At 46.5% G+C, this 17158-nt stretch overlaps 1 protein-coding gene across 1 annotated transcript; it reads right to left on the bottom strand.

Moving 5' to 3' along the window:
* Positions 1-3274: 3274 nt before the first annotated feature.
* EIF3D (eukaryotic translation initiation factor 3, subunit D) lies at positions 3275-16884 on the bottom strand. Its single transcript, XM_005883243.2, has 15 exons — positions 16784-16884; positions 13679-13811; positions 13333-13378; positions 12362-12498; positions 11473-11558; positions 10866-10938; positions 9841-9953; positions 8971-9103; positions 8267-8414; positions 7397-7527; positions 6275-6360; positions 6041-6170; positions 4355-4497; positions 3898-4181; positions 3275-3434 (listed from the first exon to the last, which is right to left on the bottom strand). Exons 2-15 carry the CDS (start codon positions 13799-13801, stop codon positions 3421-3423), a joined length of 1647 nt encoding a protein of 548 aa, XP_005883305.1. The 5' UTR covers positions 13802-13811; positions 16784-16884; the 3' UTR covers positions 3275-3420.
* Between the last annotated feature and the right edge of the window lie 274 nt (positions 16885-17158).

The following is a 17158-nucleotide window of genomic DNA, read 5'->3' as shown; positions in this document are numbered from 1 at the left end:
GAGGCCTGCAGGTGCTGCCTGGGGGCTGCGGTGCCTGGGCAGAAGGTCCCCCCACCCCAGCCCCCGGTGCGGGCTCTTGTTTTCAAGCTGTGCCTTTTCACTTGGGAGGCGCGGGAGCAGATTATTCTTGGGGGTAATTCCAGCTCTTACATTCCACCATGAATGTAGCTAAAGACCAGTTGGCTACCCAGGTTTTGGGGACTGGAAACCAGGTTGGTGAAGCCAGGACAGAAAAACCAATCAACAGGTTTTTGCTATTGTGGACTAAAAAAGGGATTCTACAGAAAGTTACTTTACAGGTTGATCTGATGATAAATTCCTAACCGGGCAGGTCAAGGTGAGTCGTCATGCCCTAGGCATATGCATTCTTTAGTAAAAGGTTTCTCTTTGCCTTAAGCAAGCCCGGTCCATTGTTTCTGTGCACCTAAGAGACTATCGCACCTTTGAAATGCCTTTCAGACCCCTCAATCCAAACCACCATCTAGAGAGCATATACTCTTAACTATCCTGTAATAAGATACCTTCCTGTATCTTACTTTCCTTCCCCTTTAATTCCAAATGCATAAAAGCTGCAAACTGTCATTCTGAGAAGCATTTTTCTGTCTGTTGAGATCTTGCTTCCAGGCATATCCTTATAAAAATTTACAGGTTTGAAAGTTCTTACCTGGACACTACAATGATTCAGTCTATTGTTTATTAAGAAACATTCATGATTGACTTGATCTTTTGCCAACCAGTGAGGTAGCCAAAAATTGTTTATAACATTTTGTAGCCACTGGCCAAAACCTCTATAGGGTTAGAGTGATTTGCTTAAGATCACACAGTTAAGAGGTGGAGCTTGGAATGAAAATCCCCTTTTCACTCAATTATGAGCTCTTTATAAAATGTTTTTTATTCATTCATGAATGTTTTGAGCCTGGTAATGTAAATATAGTGGCCTATGATAGGCCAGTATGACACTAAACATAAATCCACTACTATTTCACAGCAGTGGTGTGGCCGAAGTGGAGGCACAGCACGTGGAGGATAACAGGATGATTGTAGCTGGCCTCCCAGAGGTGGGATGTGGATCCTGCATGAGATTATCAACTTGGAAACAGAATCAAGTAGGTAATTCTTTCATCTAAAGGACTTAGGAAAAATATGGCAAGGCTCATGTACAACCGAATCAGACAAAAATGGAAGAGGAACTTATAGAAGGAAAGAGGAAGGGGACGATTACCACCAGAGCTTTCTGTAGGGTTCTCACAGTGGCATAGGATGCAAGAACGCTCCCCTTAAACTCTAGCTCCTCCCACAGACCCCAAACAATTGTTAAAATGTGTCATAACTTTTATCAAGATTTCATGGACAGAACATAGTACATTTATGAGGGAAGTACAGGAACCCTCAAGAGGCGTTAATGTGGTCCAGTGAGATGGAACTGAGGGTTCTCCTGGGAAAGCAGCCGTCTAGCGTGGAAAGAACTTTATATTCTAGCTTTGCATGGCTGGAGCTTCTTTTCATAAAAAATAGTAGCTGAGCCCAGCTGGTCTGGCTCAGTGGTTGAGTGTAATTGAACTAGGAGGTCAGTTCAATTCCCAGTCAGGGCACATGCCTAGGTTGCACGCTTGATCCCCAGTGGGCAGGTGTGCAGGAGGCAGCCGATCAATGACTCATCATTGATGTTTCTATCTCTCTCCCCCTCTCTGAAACCAATAAAAATATATATTAAAAAAAAATAGTTGAAATAGTTGAGCCTGGTAATGTAAATACAGTGGCCTATGATAGGCCAGTATGACACTAAACAGGCCTCTCAGACCAAGGAAAGCACTAACAAATGCCACTTATCTATAATTTTCATGGCCTGTATCAGCATCAGAGAAAAGCACCATTAGAGAAGAAATGACCTTATCCATTACGATGACCTCCGTGCACTCTCCAGTATCTGAGGGCATACAGGATGCCCTCAATGAGCATCTGTTGAATGAACATTGAAACCAGAGAGGCTAGGCAAAAGACCTAACCAAAAATAAAGTAGGGAGGTCTACTTCATAGTGATTGTTAAGATTTAAGAATGGGAGCTGGCAAATAATGGAAGTACCTAAAATAGTTGCTGGCCTTATTTGGTGAGTAATGGGAAATTAGGACGATGAAGTGCGGCAGGACCTGGAGACGAGGCTGAACCTGGACTGTAGGCAGCAGGATGCTAGCCAAGGCTTTTGAGTTAGGACTGTTTTTAGCAATCAACTTGGTGGCCCCAAACAGGCCAGATGAGCAGGGGATAGATCAAAGAAATGAAGTATTTGGAAGCTGATGCAAATGTTTTGTTGGCATGAAACCAGCTTCCACCTGCCCACTTGTCCCAGCAAATCCACCTGGATTGCATCAGGAGTCTGCAAGAGGCAGCTTGGTATAAGTTGAATTTTGAAAACCCTTGGCACTTGTCACACCACTTACATCCGTCATTTTTATCACACTACCTACATTGAAAACTCCCTAAGAAGCACGTGTATGCTCTATCTTTCTAATAACTCTAACAAAGTACGATACATTTTGCTTGTTTTTTTAAGGCACAATTTTGATTAAAATTTTGAATGTTACTCAGAAGCTGAGCCTGTTTCCTCATCTGTACAATGGTATCACTTCCACCAACATTGTAAGTTCTGTGTCAGGCTCAGATATTTCTAGAAAGCTTAGTACAATACCTGGCAATGTAATTACTTCATAGTCCCAAGAACAGAATACTATCCTTTAATAAAAACAGCGCTCTACTAATAAGTTTACATATCCTAAACATCTGTAACTCTGATTTCTAACACTGCTTTGAGTGCCAGCTTGAGACGGTCACGAGCTCAAGCCAAGCTTGAAAACAATTTACAACCATTTTGATCCCCACCCAGTGGAATGTCAGACTGAATCTTCTGAGGGCGACTCCATGAGCAACAAGCCCCACCTCAACCTCCAGAGACTGTGCCCTGCTTCACCTTTTACTAGTGACTTGTGTCTCCAAGGGCAGTAGTTAGGTTTGGCATATGACCATGGACTTCTCATGTGGACCTCTGTGGGACCTCACAATTAAGAGTCTCCGGGAACAGATAATTTCATGGGTTCCAAGAACAGAGAAGTCTAGGGCATCCACCCTCTAACAGGATGGTAAACTCAAAATGCTCAAGAACAAAGGATAGAACCCAGAGAACTCCAGGAAGGAACTTCTGTATCTCACCTTCCCTCTCCCAAGGGCTACCTGGAGAAGGAAGAAGGGCTGTCAATCAAATCATAATGTAAGCAGGTGTTGAGGGTAAGAGACTAAAGAGACTCATACTTTATTCCATCTGTCAAATTCCAGAGTGCAGGTATTAGACAAACATTCTACCAGGAATCGAAGGCCCTCCTAGGCTCGGTGGATTTACACATTCCAGCTCCACATCACCGTCTGGCTTAAGTTTCTTCCTCTGAAAGATACAGAATGTTAAATGAGCCACGTGACACTGGTGAACTGCTTATGATTTCAACACCTCCACCCAGAAGTCAAGTCTTTCAGATCCTCACAGGGCTGACATGTTTCCTTTAGTCCCCAGCTGGTGAAGCAAGAAAGATAGCTTAAACCCATGTAGCTAACCCAGAGCCTTTTCTCCTTCAGCCCACTGGCTAACATCAGGGACTTCCATCGTCTTTCTCTAGATGCTTCTTCCTCACCCAGCCTCTAAAAGACCACCTTCCTCCCCACCCGCTTCATGTGACCTACAGGCTCGTGAAGCAAGTCCCTGGAGTCAGACTGAACGCCACTCCAAATTCAGTCATGTCTCAGGGAGCCCTCAGGAAGTTTACATCAAGGTTCAGGAGCAATGTGGCCACAGAGCTTGGTCCCTGGGCAGCCTGCCGCTCACTCGAGTTCAGAAAGAGACTTGTACAAACCTTCTTCCTCCTCCTCCTCCTCTTCCTCATCCTCATCGTCCTCGTCCGAACTGAAGGTGCCGTCCGGCAGGCTGTAGACTCGAATGACCTGCTTATTGGGGTCCTTGAGGATGAGGTACTTGCCCTCCTCCAGCTTCATGCAGATGTCGATGACGCAGCGCAGGATGCCCCAGGCGTTCTCTACACTCAGGTTGATCTGGCTGGCAAACTCATTGGGCTTGAACTGCTGGGTGCCCAGGATGACGTGGCGCGAGGAGTCTTTCACATGGTACCGGGACACATAACTAGTGGGGAGAGTGGGGTGTTAGTGACGGGGGCAGAATCTGGGGACAAATATCAGTTAAATGGGACACCTGACTTTTTCCAAGGGAAAGGGAAAAAGGCGAGCCCTTGTCTCCCTGACCGCAGACACCTCCTTCCAGAGGAGGAGTTCACAACTCCCGGACAAGAATCTCACCCAAGCTTGAGGTACTCGGATCCAGCCAGCAAAGCGCAGCAGGTCCATCGGGCCAACTTATAGCTGTTGTTCTTCAGCTCGGTGGCAATGACGGCCCCTCGCTGGGAGTCCAGCTTCTGACGCCAGTCAACACCATTGCAGTGCTGCAGAAGGAAAGCCCTAGTGTCAGGAGCAAGGTGAGCCTGGCACCCCCTCTGGCAGAGAAGGAACTCCTTCCTGGGCTTGGCTAGCGAGTGGGCCAGGCCGTAGGTAATCAGAGGTAAGACCGTTATCATTTGCCCTGGCCTGTGTGCTTCAGTTGGTTGGAGCGTTGTCCTGTATACCAAAAGGTGCAGGTTCTATTCCCGGCCAGGGCACATGTGGGGTTTGTGGGTTTGATCCCAGATCAGAGTGTGTGAGGGAGGCAGCCAATCAATGTTTCTCTCCCCCTTCCTTTCTAAAAAAAAAAAAATCAATTAACATATACCCAGGTGAGGAAAAAAAAGATAGATCATCTGGGTGGGCCTCACCTAACCATGTGAGTCTCTTAAATGTGGGTGTAGAGCTTAGAGACAGAGGAAGTCAGAGAGTCAAAGCACAAGAAGGATTTGATGCTGTTGCTGGTGTGAAGATGGAAGACATGGCAAGGAGTATGGGTGGCCACTAGGAGCTGAGAGGCCCCAGCTGATAGGTGGCAAGAGAATAGGGGACCTCAGTCCTATAACTCAAGGAACTGAATTCTGCCAACTAGAATGAGCTTGGAAGTAGATTTTCTTCCAGAATCAATAGATGAGAATTTAGTTCTGCTAACACCTTTGACTTTAGCTTTCTGATATTCTGAGCAGAGAACCAAACCATATGAGCTGAACTTCTGGCCTACCAAACTACGAGCTAATGGATGTTGTTTTAAGCCTCCAACTTTCTGTTAATTTGTTACGGAGCAAAAGATAACTAACATAAGGCTGTATAAAGAAGTAATTATAGCAAAAAGAGTCGTGTAGGTGACTGACCCTAAGAGAAGGATCCACGAGAGATAAAAAAGAGTGGAACCAGCACAGAAAATATGTGAAGGAAGCTGAGAAATGTATAAGACCAGAGTCATGCACATAGTGACACACGGAAAAGCTACAACGCCAAATGCTACAGGGAGCCATGGTGGAAAGTCTAAGAAAAGGCCACTGGCCCAGAACTAAGGCCACAGCCAACCTTCCAGCAGGGGCTGGAGACTGAGGAACACCTGGGGGGATCGTCCGCACACCCCACCCGCAGCATTAATTGCTAACCCTTGGCTCTAATGAAGGCAGAGCTCAATGCCCTCTGTGCTCCACATCACTGGCCACTCCAACACAGCCGGCCTTGGAGCTGTCCTTCCCACTGAGAACTCTTTACAGCAGCACCCAGGAGCACTGCCACCCAGTTCAAATTCAGGCACATAAGCTGGGTAGCTGCAGAAAGGATAACAGTCCAACCATCATGGCATGCCAGTGGAGAGAGCAGAAAGAGGAGGAATATCGAAGAAAGCACGTTCCACTTGCAGTGTGTTCTGCAGAGCCAGATAAAAGCTAATCTTTGAATTAAGTGGAGGGAAAACTCAGAAGATAAAAATCTCGGTAGCCCTTCAAGTAACACGAGGGGAAAACAAACTAGCCTGAGACAACACGCCTTGCAGACGTGGAGCCCCAAGAGGGTGACAGAGGTGCGCCTCACCCTGGAGTCCCACTCGTTGAGAGTCTTGATGTTGATGAAGGACACTTCCCCATTGGCTCCGGTCATGACACCATCATGCTCACAACGGACAATCAGGTCAATGTCGTCTCCAAGCTTCCACCTGCGGTACCTGCAACGAAGAAGAAACTTAGTTGGTCACCTCAGACCCTAAATTGCAGGTATTTCACCCCATACAGGGTCGGGTCTGTGCACACCCCACCCGAGGCGACATACCGGTATGCAACAGAGGCGATTTCATTCTTATCCATGTCGTCTTCCACAAACGGGTTTGGGTTGGGGAAGTTGTACCTTTCTTTCCCCTGCAAAGATGACAAAGGTGTTATGAGACAGCACCAACTTGTCGCCAAGCCAATCGACCAGACTCTGAAACGCTGCTTAGTTACAGCTCAGGCTGGGTTCCTGGAGCCCTTGAAGGGTCTGAGCTCATTGCATGCTGTCTGCCTATTTACCCTCTCCGAGCGCAAGCACCCCATGAACTACAAGATGCTAACAGCTAGTGTTTACCAACAACTCCTTACATGTGTCGACTGTGTGCTCCATGTCTCTCATTTAATTAGCAACCATGCCTCTCCCAGCTCATTTTTCTCAATAGCACACATCTATATGTATTTAGGGTTTACTGTTTTCCCTCCTCCATTATATTGAAGCTTCCCAGGGGCAGGAACTTGCCTCCGGAACAGTGTACTTGTACACCACAATGCAGTTGTCAAATAATTGATGGAACCCTTACAATGTGCCTGTGTGAGACAAGTATTAGTGTTCTCTGTTTAACACATTGCGTACCGCATAGAAATCTCTAAGACATATGCCAGGGACTGCACGTTTTTGGGCAAACTGCACGTTATTTAAATCATCATAATGCACTTTAGGTGTTGTTTTTCAATAATTATAACATTTTTATTTACAAAAACAAAGTTCCTACTACTTTTTTAACGTATGGTACTGCATAAAACATTTTCCTCTATGAAGAGGGACTAAACAAAATTTACATAAGTATCTAGATTCGCTCCTTTTTCCATGGGCGTGAAAAACGAGAACACTCGTGAGCGGTCCTTAACAGATGGCACGCGAAACACGAGAAAACTCCTGAGCGGTATGAAATGTGTTAACAGAGAAGAAACGTGCCTAACACCACAAAGCTATGAGGTGTTGATCCAGGGTTCAAAGCCAGGCAATGTGACCTCAAAGCCCAAGATTGACACTCCTTGGCGACAGGTAGGGACCCTATCTGTCCTGCTCAATCGCACAGGCCCAGAGCCTATGACCAAGCAGATGCTCAGGAAAGTAGTTGTAGTTGCCAAAAGGCAGTGCATGCCCAGATGCTGCCCTCCTCACCATCCTCAGGCACTGCTGGGAGAAGTTGTGGTTGATGTAGGTTGCTTCCATGGCCAGGTTGCGGGGCGAGTTGAAGGAATTACCTTCATCTTGAGGGGGCTCGTTGGCTGTCTCACTCACTGTCAGGAGGTCTGCAAAAGTGGTAGCATGGTCACCCAACCACAAAACAAAGAATCACTGATGACGTGCACAGCACCATGGGGAGATGTGGTGATCAAAATGCCCTCCCTTCAAATAAATGCCATCTATTACCATGGGTCTCCCAAGGTGGGGCAGAAGGGGGTAACGGGGGGAGGGCTCTAACATTAAATTCAATCACAGTGTAAACATCTATCCCTTTCCAATCCTTTTGGGTTCTTTAAGAGAATGTTCGATTTTATAAGCTTTCAACAAAGACAAGGCCTGATATAATTATACTGTTTTGTTTCACTGCTGTTATTGTTGAGTGACCTGATTTTCAATCATGGCAGGTAGGTATATGTTTTATACTCTTTGGCATAAAACATACACACACATATATTTTTCTTTTATAAATACACTGAAATATAAATAACCCATCAATTGAAAACATACACACCAATACTAAAGATGGTAGGGAGAGATGACAGAAGTCACAAAAGTATTATTCAAATGAGTAACGTTTGGAAGCATGATTTTGGGGTGCTGTGAGGACTCAGAATGCTGACGCCCCAAAGAGGGACTGCAGCGACAGTTCCTTCTCTGTGCATTTGAGGCTGGGAGGGGTCTGACAAGCTGTCAACGCCTACAGGGAGACAGACCATCTGCCACCCCTTCTCCGGAACCAAGAAACTGCTCTGAGCCAATGGAAACATTCACTGCCCTTGTGCTGTTCCCGGACAGGCCTCTTACCGAAGTCAGAGTTGTCCCTCTTGTCAAAGAAGAGCTTGGATCCGACTCTCTGGACGACAATGTCCCAGGAATACACGGAGCGGGTGCAGCTCATCAGTGTGGCCAGAATGGCGTCGGTGGCAAACACATTCCCCTGGGTTTTTGCCAGCTGCAGAAAGGACAGAAGAGAGGAGTGAGGACACCCTCAGGTCTAACTGCCATTCACACGGAGGGTAGAGGACTCCTCAGTAAGAAGCCTTCAGAGCCACACCCACACATAACACGTGCACCTCTAGCTGTCTGAGCAAGTCTGCAGCCATCAGCCAGCGGGCTTCTGGTGGCAGTCACCATCCTGGGCCCGGCGGGTCTGTAGCTCAGTGAGCACTTGCCATGTTCCAGGAAAGCACTGCTCGGCGCTTTCTGCCATCCTCACCCCAGTGGCATGTGCTAAGTGCGTTTACCCCATTTTACAGGGAAGAAAATGAAGGTCCCAGAGAGGTGGAGCTAGGACGCACGTAGAGCTGGGATCTGAATCCAGCTTTACTTAACACCAGCATTCCGGCCAGCAGAGTGCCTTTATCTCCACCACCTCCTAAGTCCGATTCAGAAGACTTATCCAGAGGGGTTTCCAAGCCCCAACCCTGCGTCCTCTGTTCTTTCTGGGCCTTGGCTGTAGAAGCTGGTGGCATCCCTAACAGGTGGGTGAGCAGTAGAGGGGTGCACACCTTTCGGATGACAGGGTCATCTGTGGTGGTGACGGTATGGAAGATGCGCTTGATGCTCCTCAGGGGCTTCTCGCTCCTCGTGGTGATGCGGTCGAAGGCTTTGTCGTAGTATTCCAGGGCCCCACAACACTCGCTGTAGGGAGAGTGGGCAAGACATGCAAAGTAAGGGGAAGATCACCTGCTTTTTCTGTTATGCCTTGGAATCTGGAGTCTTACCCAGAAGTCTAACATGTAAGAGGTGAAAACAGTATCTGACTAGAACAGGAGATGAACTCTCAGTGCTCACTCAGGTGCCTGTTCCCTTAGCCCCCAATGTGGCTCCAGATAATAGTGTGAACACAACCGATTCAGCTCAACCTCCCCATTTTAAAGGCGGGAGACGAGGACTGACAGGCATCCAGACGTGCTGATGTTGGGTCTGGCGCTTCAAGTTATTCCCACTACATGCCCTGTGAGGTAAGGAGCTCTCCAAAGTGTCAGGAAAGCTTTGCTTGTCCTGAACAACTGCTGTCTTTCTCCTTCTGCCAAAAGAGCTATATAACTTAATTTCTCTTTTGCTCAAGATTCCAGGAAGCTGAAAAAAAACCTGAAATTTAGTATCAGCAAATTTCTTCCTGCTTTTGCTTTGCTCCTGTTCTCCTGCCAAAAAGAGCTATACAACTTCTTTCTTTCTTTTGCTTGCAATGCCAGGAACTTCAATGCGATCCAAAGTTTATTACCAGTAAACTGCTTTCTTGCCACCTTTCCATGATTATTTTTGAGTAAGTGGCTTAAATATTTTGTAAATACTAGGGCTTCAGAAAAATATTCACCACCAGCTGGTCCACCCACATGAGAGCATGATGGAAGGTAGTAAAAGATGCCACTCACATGTCCTGTGGCTCTGAGACTTCCAAGTAGCGCATCTTCATTAACTGAGGGAAGTCCATTTCCTCTTTCACCTCCCAGTCACTACGAACTTCAACCGAAGAGTCTCGGGGTTTCTGTCATGAAAACCATGGGAGGGAAAAGAATTACAGCCAGTGTAAAACATAAGCTAAAGGCAGGTTAATAGTACGAAGGGCTTTTATTCAATAAATATGTCTGGAACATTAACTACGTGCTGGCTGTCTTTATAACACAGCACCCCTGACTCTCAGGAGCTAACAATCTAGAAGAGGACCAAGGGATCAAGAGTTCAAAAACAAAGGGAAACTCCTTCCCTCAATAAGATGTCACCAGGGAACAGCAGCTCTATATTTCACAAAGGAGCTGTAGCAGCCCCTTTAGATTTCTCTCAAGGTATTAGCTATCTATTCTTGACAAAGCAAGCATCTTATTTAGCAAAATGTAACTTCTACAATTGTAACTACACCCTTGCTTACATGTGTCTTCTAGTCTCACAATGTCCTCACAAACATTTGTACAGGAATGTTCACAGCAGCATTCTTCATAATAGCAAAAAGTGGAAACAACCCAAATGTCCATCAACTGGTGAACAGATAAACAAAATGTGGTCCATCCATACAATGGAATTTGGCAATACAAAAAATTAAGAACGGATACATGCTACAACATGGATGTACCTTAAAGATCACACATTGCATGATTCCATTTATATGAGTAAATGGACAGAATAGGCACACCCAGAGACAGAGACTAGAGTAGTGGTAGTCTAGGGTTAGGGGGGACTAGCGGCTGACTGCTAAAGGGTACAGGGCTTCTTTTTAAAGTGATGCAAATGTTCTGAAACTGACTATAGTAATGATTGTACAATTCTATAAATATACTAAAAACCACAGAATTGTACACTTTGCATGTTGTTTAGTATATGAATTATATCTCAAAGCTGTTACAAAACCAAACAAATAAACAAAATCAAATGCCCAGATAGAATTCTGGCACGAATACGCTACCTGTGATTTTTGGTCCCATTTCTGCCTCACTCCAAACTGTTTCTGAAATTTTTTCTGCAGTCGTATGCGTTCTCTGGAAAGACAGAAAAATTGTGCCTTCAGTGCAGATTTTTAAGAAAAGTGAGGGCTTAATAAAGAGGAACAAAAGAGATGATCTCCTTTGCTGAATGGCTGGTAGGGCATATTGTCCTCAAATACTGACCAGTTCTATTTTACTCCATCTAGAGACTGTCCACTGGCAGCCCCAACCTGGGCCAGGCCGTTGCATGGCGCAGCTCCCGGAGGGCTCATAGGACCCAGTGCGAATGGGGACCCCTGGAGCTGTGCTCCGGCAGAGCTGAGCCAAGGTAGCTCCAGAGTCTCTTATTTGCCTTGGTTTCCTTCAGCGTGTATGTCCACTGTAAATAGCTTCTTGCTCGTGCTGTCTGCCTCGAACTGAAACTGGCCCTTAGGGCATGATGTCAGGTTGAAGCAGTGGCTTAGCCTGCTTAGGAAGGTGGTTTTGTTTGCAATAGTGGGGAAGACAACCATTTTCCTCTCTGGCCTAATGAGTTCAGAGTGTTTAGTCCTGGAAGAATGCCTTGTCCTGGCAGGCTGGGAACCTCACCTCTCTTTCTGCTTGGCGCTCTTAGGCAGGGTCTGCAGATTGAACTGCAACATGTTCCGTCGATCTTTGTCTCTGCGGAGATTCCGCTGGGAATTAGGAAAAAACATCCATGTTAAAATATTTAAGATTTGGCTACAGTAGGAAGTGCTTCATGGGAGGTCATTAGCCTAAGTTCAGAATGCCAAATCCAAGTTGTACATTTTCTTCTTATTTTTTAATGCTTTATTGATTTTAGAGGAAGGGAGAAACATTGATGAGAGAGAACATCAATTGGTTGCCTTGGAGACTAAACCCGTAACCTAGATATGTGCCCTGACTGGGACTCAAACTCACGACCTTTTGATGTATGGGACGATCCTCCAAACAACTGAGCCACACATGCCAGGGCCAAGCTGCACATTTTACTTTGCTTTTACTCTAATAATCAACAGTCTGGGGATTTAGTTGAGTAAATACTTGGGAGTTAGCTTAGATGTACATTCACTTACATGTACTATTTTACTGAAGTAAGTTTACTGGCTCTTTATTAGAGTGGCTGAGTTTGCCTCTTTATGTAATAAGATGTGATCCAACTGGACCATCTGCTTAATAAAGTCTGCAGTCTAGCAATTAAGTCAGGCAATAGGCACAGATACACCTTTTATCTGGCACAAACGTCATTCTTAGCACAGGGGTATAATGTCCTGCCTACTGGTCAACGGAAATCTAAACCATTTAAATGCATCCCTGGACCTAGTCAAGTTTACTTTACATAGTTTGTCACTGAGGAGCTCCCTGGGGTTCACTAGAGGACCCATAGCATGCTTTCCTCCCGTCAGTACTCACAGGGCTGCACTTTTAGCAGCAGATGACAGCCCTAAGGTGGTCCGACTGCTGGTTCCTGGCCTACCTGTGCAAATCGCATTCGATTCCGCTGGTAGGCGGTCTTCTGGGTGCGCGCTGTGTCCACCAGCTGGAAACTCGTTTCATCCTCCTCGTGGAAATAAGCATACTGACTTCCACCACCAAACTGAGAGGAGTACTTATCTGGAGGCAAAGGGGATAGTGTGTAACAACCACCACCTACAGACCTACAAATACACACCAGCTTAAAGCCCTGCAATTTAAGTGTGGTCTTGGGACCCTTAACATTGGCTGGGAGCATCGTAGATATGCAGACTCACAGCCTCACCCAGACCCACTGACTCAGAACCGCATTTAAAAAGGATCCCCAGGTGATTCATGCACATTCAAGTTTGAAAAGTTCTGATTTAAAGACTTTTAAAGTCAAGACAGAATCTGAGGAACTCAAGATAAACCCATTCCACTCTCTGCCTTAGTTTGTAAGAATATGAGTTAAAATTTATTCTTGCAGGAGGCAAATATGGGATTTAAGTACCATCACTCTCATCATCTGGTGCCCAAAGCAGACATGTCTAATGGCTGCCCTCAGACTCAGATAATCTTAACTTACTATTCCAGAGAGCCACTTCCACCTATCTCTGATAAAAAAACCAATTTACTGTATCAGTATATTAAACCCAGGAATTTTAAACTGGAATCCACTGCGTGGCTTCACCGGTTCAGTAAACCCCAAGCAATGAAATGCAAAATGGGAACATAAAAGGGTTCATGACTCCTCAAAAACGGGGGGTGTTGGTGGGAATCCCACTATAACAGGTCAAACTTCTTTAATGAACAGTCTAACTTTTGGGGCTACTTCCAAAAAATGTGGTAGTGTCCACAGTCTAGAATAAGCTCCTAAAACTATGTATTATCAGCATCTCGTCACCATTCTGGAACACTTTCAGGTGGAGGTTACCAGAAAAAGTAACCGTTTTCCCAAGGACCTGATCGGGCAGTCAGTCAGAGAACACTTACTCGTGTACCTCTTATCTTGGTATGTGGTACCCGTCCAGTCTGCAACCTAGTAAGAGCAACAAGGGAAGACAGAGCACACAGGTCAAGAAGACAATTTTCTGTTGACCCAGAAACCCCCCAAAGCGAGACACAGAGTGGGAAAGCAGCAGGATCGGCTCACAATGCCTTTGTAAGTGCCCAGCTCTCCTATGACTACTGGAGGAATCCAGAGGCCATAACCTTTCTCAGCTGGTGTCCCCGTAAGGAACACAGGAGTAATGCTTTTGAGAGAATAAAACGGAAATGAACTCATGGGGGGTAGCAGCCACAGATTTGAAGACTCAGAGTCCTGCGGACAGACACGTACCTTTCCCAGCCGATCTCCTTTGCTGAATGGCTGGTAGGGCATATCCCGAAACTGCTCGGGGACTGCGCAGGGACCCCAGCCTGAGGGGTTGTCCTGGATCACGGGTGTCATGAACTTTGCCATCTTCTAAAACCTTAAATATACAAATACTGTAAGTAGCTTCATGAAGAAAAGCCTAAAGGTAAAAAAAAACCTATTTGAGGAAAGCTAAGACATAGATTAAATTAAAAAGCAACATATGAAATGGAACCCTCAACTCTTAGCTACTCCTTTGTTTTCTTCTTTTGTTTTTTTTTAAAAAATATATTTTACCCCCAACCAATGAGAGACAGGATTGGGAGGAGTCGAAGGCTGCCCTTCTGCGGGTCCTGCAGAAAGCTTCTGTGCCTGCGTCACTAGGAATGCATGACATCATGTGGGGAACTGAGACCGTCTGCAGGTTTTGGCTTGTGAGGTCGCTGCTTCGGAGGCTGGAAGGCGGACAACCCGCGTCTTTGTGTCACAGGAGGAGAATGTGGGTTTTTGATTTATGCCTTTGTTATACCGAGGCCCAGAGAAGGGTGGCGACTTGCCTTAGTGTCTGGATTAAAAATCAAGCCCAGCCCTAGCTGGTTTGGTTCAGTGGATAAAGCCTCGGCCTGAGGACTGAAGGGTCCCGGGTTCAATTCCAGTCATGGGCACATGCCCAGGTTGTGGGTTTGGTCCCCAATAGGGGACGTGCAGAAGGCAGCCGATCAGTGTTTCTCTCTCATCATTGATGTTTCTATCTCTCTCCCTCTTCCTTCCTCTCTGAAATCAATAAAAATATATTTAAAAACAAAACAAAAAAATATATATATTTTATTGATTTTTTGCAGAGAGGGAGGGAGAGGGATAGAGAGTTAGAAACATTGATGAGAGAGAATCATCGATCAGCTGCCTCCTACACACCTCCTACTGGGGATGTGCCCGCAACCAAGGTACATGCCCTTCACCGGAAGCGAACCTGGAACCCTTCAGTCCGCAGGTTGATGCTCTATCCACTGAGCCAAACCGGTTAGAGCTCCTTTGTTTTCTTGTAAATAATGTGAATACTTATAACTGAGAAGACTACTAACAAAACTACTTTACTACACTTCATTGACTTTTTCCCACTGTAACATCTTTCAAGTGAGTTTGCACCTCATGCTTGGTGGGGTGTCATATCTTAATTGGCAGTTTTTCTTTCTGTTATATAGAATAATGGTGCTACATAAAATAACAGTGTTTCTTAAGTTTGGTGGTGTCTCAAAGATTTGATAAAATGCACTAACTTTTTTTTCAAGTGTAATTACCATGTCCAGGTTCTTAGAAACACCTTCGCCAAGACATAAAATATTTAGCTTCTCTAAACCCATTTCTTCATGTGTAAAATAAGTTCGTTGTTTTATTAACTAACACACAGAAATTCTTTCATTGTAAATGCTACCCAATTACTATTCAGACTTGTAAAAATACATCTACTCAGAGTGCTGAGAAAAATAAGAGTCTGTAAGTGTAACCTGAAATTCAACTTTCTTTTCTTGTTCTTCCAATAGTCTGCCGTCAACGCAAACCCTTATGCAGAGCAAGTGGACACAGAGCTAAGCGAAAGGCCATAAAGGTGGCCATACATCAAATGTTCATAGATATTTGAGTACCAAGCATTGTTCTCAGTGATTACCATGCATATTCATTAAATCCCCCCAACCGTCTGAGGGAGGGGCCAGTATTGTCCCTACTTTTCAGAAAAGAAATGGCCCAAAGTCATAATGCTGGTTGATGAAAAATATGAACCCTGGCCGTCTGGCTTGAGTCCATATGCGACAGCTCCTCTCAGGGGGGTAAAAACCAGGGCCTCCCAACGGATGTTTCAGGCAGTTTCTATCAAAAACCCTCTGAAAATGCTCAGATGGCGAGTTCCCAGAGGAAATCTCATTATACAAATATTTCTGGAGGCCAGAGAGCAATCAGGGAGCACAGGACACTGAAGTTAATAAGGAGACGAAGGCTTCTTACAGAGGTGCCAGCAACTGGAGTTGGGCGACAGCGAGAAAATGAACTTGCAAGCTTTACCCGCCAACTCTGAACTTAGGAAGTTTTACTACAAAAAAAGGGCCGGAGGGGAGGGGTGGCACTCACAGAACGTAAGTATCTCAGTGTCAGGCACTGTGCTGGAGACCTCAACACCACTAACTCTCCCACACCCCACTTTAGAGATAAAAACTTGTAGCTCAGCCAAATCAAGGGGTTTACGGCGGCGGTCACTGCGCTGTAAACCCATCATTTCAAAATAGACCTGATTCCCAGGGCTGTCTGCGGTAAGTCCAGCATTCTTCCCATCATATTCTAGCTGGCGATCAGCCTGAAAAGATCTGGGGTTTCAGACTGCATTTAATAGCATTTAACAACAATGTCTCAAAACACGCTTTTAAAAGTCGGCTTGATCTGTCAGCTGGAGGAGGAAACAGGCCCAGGGCTTGACAGGCATTCCTCCTCGGGGTGGAAGTCCGGGTTTCCACAGGTGCGAAGTAAGTGAGCAGAATGGAACAGGTAGGACCGACCGAGCCCTTCAGTTAAAATGGCCCGACAGCTGGGCGGGCACCAACAGGGCAGTCAGGGGGCCTTGTTGCAGGCGGCCACCGTATTGTGTAATTATCGCTGTCACTACAGGTCGTGCCCCATCAAGCCCCGGTGGTTGGGATCTGAGCTCAGACATGCTCCATCCTAACTTCTGCTTCACATTAAACTAAAGGAAGGAAACCTTCAGACTGGGAACTCCTCAGGGCAGGCCGAACACCGATTTGCTTGGCATTCCCAGAAACTCAAGCTTTGGCCACTTAAAAGACCCGGAGACCCAGCTGGGTCAAATGACATTATTAAATTCGCTCAGCCCTCGTCCACTAAGCGGAGTTTAGAGCCAGAGACCTCACGCACCCCGCACGCTGGACCTGGGCCTCGGAATGCGGATTCCTGCCACTTCCAGCGGAGGGACAGCGGCAGCAGGAGGGGACGTCCGGGGGGGTCTCTTCCGGGAACCCCTGAAAGCCGGGCCCAGCCCAAGCCGGCTCCGGAGGCCCCCGGAATCCTACGGAACACGCCACTCACCTGCACGGGCCTCGGCCGGCCCGGATGGCGAAAGATAGACCAGGCCAGACAGCTCGCTACCTGCTGCACTCCGAGGCGACTGGAAAGGAGGGAAGGTGCGCGCGCAGTGACCGGCGCCGTAAACCTGACCGGCGCTGCCGTAAACTGCGCTGCCGCTTCCTTTGGGTTCGGCGGCGGAACGCGAGTCGTAAAGCGAAGGCACACCGGAAGTTTGTCACTGCTCTTTGGGAGGTGGCTTCATTAGCCTTGTCGGCTCTTAGACACAAGAAGGGTGTTTACAGTTACGCCCGGGGGGGACCCGGCAACGCCCCGAGAAGGCGTTTAGGTTTATTGCAACGTGGCAGCCGTGCCGTCAGAGCTGGAGGCGGGAGCGGC

This window comes from Myotis brandtii, unplaced genomic scaffold (assembly GCF_000412655.1).
Source record: "Myotis brandtii unplaced genomic scaffold, ASM41265v1 scaffold78, whole genome shotgun sequence".
In the NCBI taxonomy this organism is placed as follows: domain Eukaryota; kingdom Metazoa; phylum Chordata; class Mammalia; order Chiroptera; family Vespertilionidae; genus Myotis; species Myotis brandtii.
The sequence above is the reverse complement of the archived record's forward strand: the minus strand, read 5'-3'. Positions and strand labels throughout refer to the sequence as shown.